This window comes from Bufo bufo, chromosome 6 (assembly GCF_905171765.1).
Source record: "Bufo bufo chromosome 6, aBufBuf1.1, whole genome shotgun sequence".
Taxonomy (NCBI): Eukaryota; Metazoa; Chordata; class Amphibia; order Anura; family Bufonidae; genus Bufo; species Bufo bufo.
Genome location: NC_053394.1, coordinates 436,395,729 through 436,401,728, shown reverse-complemented (window position 1 = coordinate 436,401,728; position 6,000 = coordinate 436,395,729). Strand labels below are relative to the sequence as shown.

Below are 6,000 nucleotides of genomic sequence, written 5' to 3'. Positions count from 1 at the left end.
GGTGACATCAGCTGATCACCAGTGGTCCTGCAGCAGAGCACCCCCATCATCACCGAGGGCCCCAAGAACAACTTCTTCGTATATGCCATGAACACCCCAGGGCATTGACAGCAGTATTTTTCATGTTCAGCTTTTTATACTGCTTGTGTTATTTTATATTGATGCGAACAGCAAAAAGCATTGGACCAGTGCTGCGGATCGCCAGCCCGATCCCTGTACGGCCCTCCATGGGCCCCCTGTCATACCATCCTAACCTTACACCGACATGGTGACTTCACCCCCACCTCTATAATAGTACAGACCAACATCCTTTAAAAGTGGTGACCACTGATCAATACGACTGGTGGGGGGTCTGACTCCTGGCCCGACGCTGGATGCCGCGTCCCCTTGATTGTTTAGCAAGCACAGTGCCATATATTTGATAGTGGCTGTTCCTGGTATTGCAACTCAGTCCAACTAAAGTGAATGGGACTGAACTGCAGTAATCAGGCACCGCCACAACGGTACAGAGGGCGCTGTGATCACTAAACAATGATCAAATGTACGGAAATGTCTGTACGTAGTAATGGCGAGCGACTAGTGCTGCCCACAAACCGTAGCTCATGCCTCCCTGGACGGAACATCAGACACAAGCCCGAACCCCAGAAGACCACACAGAAGGTACATCTGATCGTGTGGCTGTTAAATAAAACAGCACGGCCTTTATCATTTCTTGAATAATGTCACATTTTAATGTAAACATCAAATAATGTACTAAAATGTGTACGGAAAAAAAGAAAAAAACTGAAGCGCAACAAGAAATTTCTGATTTTTTTTGGTGTTTTTTCTTAATTTTTTTTTTAATATCTTTTTTTTTTTTCTTTTCCCAATATCACTGAAGAGGAGGAGGAGGAGGTTAAAGCCGGATTACAAACATTTACGCATGCATAGTGAAAAGAAACAAGAATTATTTACCAAATCCACACAGTCGTCTCTTTGTAAAATAGTTATTAAATCTACTGAGCACCGACAGAGCTAAAAACTGGATTCTCGTCTTTAATGATCCGGTTACAAAAAAAAATATAAAAATTATCGAAAAAAAAAAATTCTAACAAATGCAACCAACAAAGCTACACGTCTGACGCTGCCAGCCAGAAAACAAACTGCAGAACGGATCTCGTCTCTTTATTGTAAAGTAGAATCATTTTATTTGATTATTATATATTTTTTTTTTATATTTATACTTTTGCACTTTTTTTTGTTCCTGTTTTCGCACATTTAAAATGTGGACACATTATTCCGTACTGTAAAGCAGTGTCGTACGCCTGTGTATTGCCTCGCAGAGGTATCTGTAGAGTTTAACAAACCCAAGCTAGGAATATAGAAAAAAAATAAATCATAAAGGAAAAAAAAAAGTACAAAAAAAAACAAAATCTACAAAACTTTTTGATTTTGAAATGTTTTTTTTTGTGTGTTTTATATACTTTGCATCCAATCATTGTGTACAAGCAAAGTACATGCTACTGCCAAAAAAAAATAAAAAGTTCAATAGGCCTCCCCTCCAAAAAATTTTTTTTCCCCCGACCCAATTGGAACAATTAGTAATACAAAAATTTCAATGCAGCATTCTGGTTGGTACCATTTTAAATGAGGGGAAAAAAAGCTTCCACAGCTTATAAGCTCCGCCCACTGCGCCAGCCGCCTCAAAAACAGACATTTTAATACCTAACGAAATTGAGTAAATGGCCGCAGAAGCTCTAATTGGTGTGATGTTTTTTTTTTTATATATATACATTCACACTGAAATCTTTGTAGTAGTAATTGCTTATCAGGGTCCCCAAGACAGAAAAAAAATAAAATACAATTAAAACCTAAAGTCTGAAGACTGTTCAATAATAATTTTTTTTTTTTTTTTACTGAAGACAGCATCAGAAAAAACACAGCTAAAACCAAAGCAAAACAAATAATGGATTTTTATGGTTAAGCTAAAAAAAAAAAAAAAATGTAAAAAGAAAAATAATAAAAAAGAGGAAAAACAAAAATTAAAATACAAGCCATAGAGAAAAAAAGTGAATGTAATAAGATACAATTTTTACATGGACTGGTTTATTTCTGCTACAGAAACCCAGTATTGGATGCCGACGTCAACTGAATAACTGTAAAGACTACTTACATTTTTTTTCTCTTTAAATACAACTTTGACAAAATTTTAATATTTTTTTCTCTTAATTTTTCTCTTTTTTTTTTAAACTTTTTACTTTCTGTAATTTTATTTTTTCTTAAAGATATATTGCCGAAGCTGCTAACTGTAATGCAACATTTATGACACGTTAAAAAAAAGGGTTACGTAAAACGGTCATAAGCCTCGCCCCACGGTAAAAGGCGGGGGAAAAAAACTTTATTTTTTGGGATTTTCCTCTCTGTAACAGTTGTTGCAGATTTCTGCAAAGCTACAAACTGTTACCAGTGGATGTATACTGGGTACAATATACATTCACACATCATTGTTATATAATTTTTTTTATGTGCATTTGCGTCGCCGTTCTTGCACCTATGTAAAATTTCCATTAGCTACAGCAATGGGAGATCAGAGCCAGGAGCAGCAGCAGTTCTGCGGACAACTGCTATCTCGCCTCAATGTTTGTCAAGATTATTTTTTTTTTTTAAATAATTAAAAACTCAATATTGAGTAAGGTAGATATTTTAAAAATGGCAGCAGAGATCAGTAGGCCGTGAGCCGTAAATTACGTGTGCATAATTCTTGCAGATACACAGACGGCGACGCAAAACACGTTTTCTTTTTTTTATGCACACATACAAGAAAAAAATGAAAAAACCCAAAATGCTTAAAATGACAGTGAGGCTATAGGTCACTCATTAACCAAAACTAAAATATTTCTACAAAATGACAAAAAAAAAATTGTATACAAAAAACACAAAAGGCAAAAAGTGAGGGGGGAGGGTCTACTTAAAATAGGAATAGAAGCCGTTGTTACCTGATGAACTCCCTAAGCTAAGTTCCTGAAATAAAGACAGGGGGTCGCTATTCTTTTTTGCCTGTTCAGGTGGGGGTTTGGGCTTAGGTGGAGCCCGCAGGGCGCTAGCGTAAGACATGGTGGGCTTGTTGGCGCCCGCGTTCTGTTGGGCGGCTGCGGTTCCGTTGGGTTCTGCATTCTGCTTGTTGGACATGAGAGGGGGGAACTGGCCCAGATGCTGCAGGACGTTGTAATTGAAGGAGCTGGACATCTGCAGGTTCTCCGCTTTGAGATGCTCGTCAGGGGGCTTCACCATTTTCTGGGGAGCAACTGTTACAAAGAGAGGTTAACAATCAGTGAAGGGACATGGCGGTAAATTACATGGAAACAAACAGCAAAGGAATATAAAGGGGGCTGTCCAGGATAAAGAACCTGGCTGTGGATGGTCCTGGAAGCTCAGCTGTATTCAGCTATATGGAGCTGAGCTGCAATACCAAATACAATCAGCTAAGGGCAGGGGGTGCTCTTTCTGGAGGAAAGCAGTCATATTTTTCTAATTCTGGGGCCCTTATAAGTATACACAGCACATTCATGAAGTCTTCAGACCCGTTCACTTTTTTCACATTTTGTTATCCTGCTTCTTGTGCTAAAATAAAAAAATAAATAAAAATATCACATTTTCCTCCCATCATTTTGCCCTCAATACCTCATAACTAGAAAGTGAAAAAGGAGATTTTTTGTGAAACTCACCTGTAAAATCTTTTTCTCGTTGTTTCCATTGGGGGACACAGACCATGGGTATAGCTTGAGGTATCAGTAGGAGGGACACTATGCAAATGAAAGCGCTCCTCCTCCTCGGGCTATACCCCCCGGCTCCAGCAGGAGAAACTCAGGCGTTGCAAAATGTGTAGGAGAAGGAGAAAGAATCCAAATAATGGAAACCATCAAACCAAGGCCCAGAGGCCCAACCAACAACAGAACCCCTCCTGCAACAAACAGAATGGGCGGGAGCTGTGTCCCCCAATGGAAACAACGAGAAAAAGATTTTACAGGTGAGTTTCACAAAAAATCTCCTTTTCTCGTACATTCCATTGGGGGACACATTCCATGGGACGTCCTAAAGCAGTCCATGGGGTGGGGAAAAACATCAACACCGCCAGGAAAAAAAACGTCCAACTGTCAGACAGGAACCACAGCCTGCAAAAAGGATGGAACAGGAGGGAGTACCACTTTATCCTGATGAAAAACCAGAAAAGGCTCCTGGCAAGAAGGAGCGGCCAGCTCCGATACTCGCCCAATGGAAGTTATGGTCACAAGGAAGAACACCTTCCAGGTAATCATAGTCAGGGAGACCCCCCCTCAATGGCTCGAAGGGAGCTGACTGAAGAGCGGGGAGGATCAAATTGAGATCCCCAGAGGCAAAGGGGGGACGTACGGAGGAGCCGAACGCGCCACCCCCTGCAGGAAGGTCTTCACAGGACCCAGGAGAGCAAGAGATCTTTGAAAGAAGACCGCTAAGGCCGAAACTTGGCCCGTCAGGGAGCCCAGGGACAGCCCCAGCTCAAGGCCAGACTGAAGGAAAGAAAGAATCACCGGAATGGAAAAAACTAAGTGGAGGGAACCCTGAGTTCTCACAAAAAAGCAGGAAGGCATTCCAGGTACGGTATTAAATCCTGGAGGAAGCCGGCTTCCTTGCCCTAACCATGGTTCTAACGACAGAATCCGAGAACCCCCTCTTCTTCAGGATGGAGGTTTCAACAGCCACGCCGTGAAACGAAGAGACCGTAAATTCCAGTGGAAAAGCAGTCCTTGAGACAGGAGATCTTCCCTGTCGGGAAGAGACCATGGTGCGTCTGCCAGCATCCGGGCGACGTCCGAGAACCATGCGCGACTAGACTAATCCGGGGCGATGAGAATGGACGGAATCCCTTCCGCCTCGATACTGCGTAGAACCTTCGGCAGCAGAGGAAGTGGAGGGGAGACATAAAGGAGGCTGAAGTCCTTCCAAGGAGCCACCAGCGCGTCCCCCTCGTGTGCCTTGGGATCCCGAGAGCGAGCCAGGAACACCGGAACTTTGTTGTTGAGCCTGGACGCCATCAAGTCCACATCTGGATGGCCCCACCGGTGACAGACGTCTTCGAATACGTGTGGATGCAGAGACCACTCGCCTAGATCCACCCTGTTGCGACTTAGGAAGTCCGCTGTCCAGTTGACGACTCCCGGGATGTACACCGCCGACAACAGCGGAACATGAGACTGCCCACTGCAGGATCCTCCTCACTTCCTGCATCACCGCCCGGCTGCGGGTCCCACCTTGGTGATTGATGTAAGCCACAGCCGTGGCATTGTCTGACTGAACCCGCACGGACGGCCGGCAAGGAGAGGAGTCCAATGGGAGAGGGAGTGACAAACCGCTCCCAGTTCCACGATGTTGATCGGGAGGCGGGATTCCGCCTCTGACCAAACCCCCTGGACCGTGAGGGATCGGAGAACGCCGGCCTAACCCAGGAGACTGGCATCTGTGGTGACAATCGCCAAGAGACCGGGAGAAAGGACCTCCCTGACCTCAGATTTTGAAGGGACAGCCACCAAGGGAGTGATGCCCGAACCCACAGAGACAGACTGACGCGAGCGTCCAGACCCAGAGAGGTCTTGTCCCAGAGGTAAAGGATCTCATGTTGAAGCGATCGAGTGTGAAATTGGGCATATGGAACGGCCTCGAAGGAGGCCACCATAAGACCCAGGACCCGCATGCACTCCCGAATGGAGAGGCACGGGGAGCGCAGGAGGTGCAACACCGCCCCCTGGATCTGGGAGGACTTCGAGTCCGGAAGATACACTTTGGCAGCCGAAGTATCCAGGACCATCCCCAGGAAGGAGAGTCTCTGGGAGGGAAGGAGAGATGACTTTGGGATGTTGATCAGCCACCCAAATTGTTCCAGTGTCCGAACGGTGATCCGGACGCCGTCCTCGGCCTGCAGTAGCGAGGGGGCCTTCATCAGAATGTCGTCTAGATAAGGCAGCACAGTAATGCCCCTGGAGCGAA

The 6,000-nt window shown here is 44.6% G+C and overlaps 1 protein-coding gene across 2 annotated transcripts in view; it reads right to left on the bottom strand.

Moving 5' to 3' along the window:
• Positions 1–2,376: 2,376 nt before the first annotated feature.
• Positions 2,377–6,000, bottom strand: part of HELZ (helicase with zinc finger) — an 86,979-nt gene continuing 83,355 nt past the window's right edge. For both annotated transcript variants that reach the window (XM_040437435.1, XM_040437436.1), the window contains exon 31: positions 2,377–3,284. In XM_040437435.1, the coding sequence (XP_040293369.1) occupies positions 2,944–3,284 (341 nt within the window). In that variant the 3' untranslated portion in view covers positions 2,377–2,943. The remainder of the gene's footprint in view (positions 3,285–6,000) is intronic.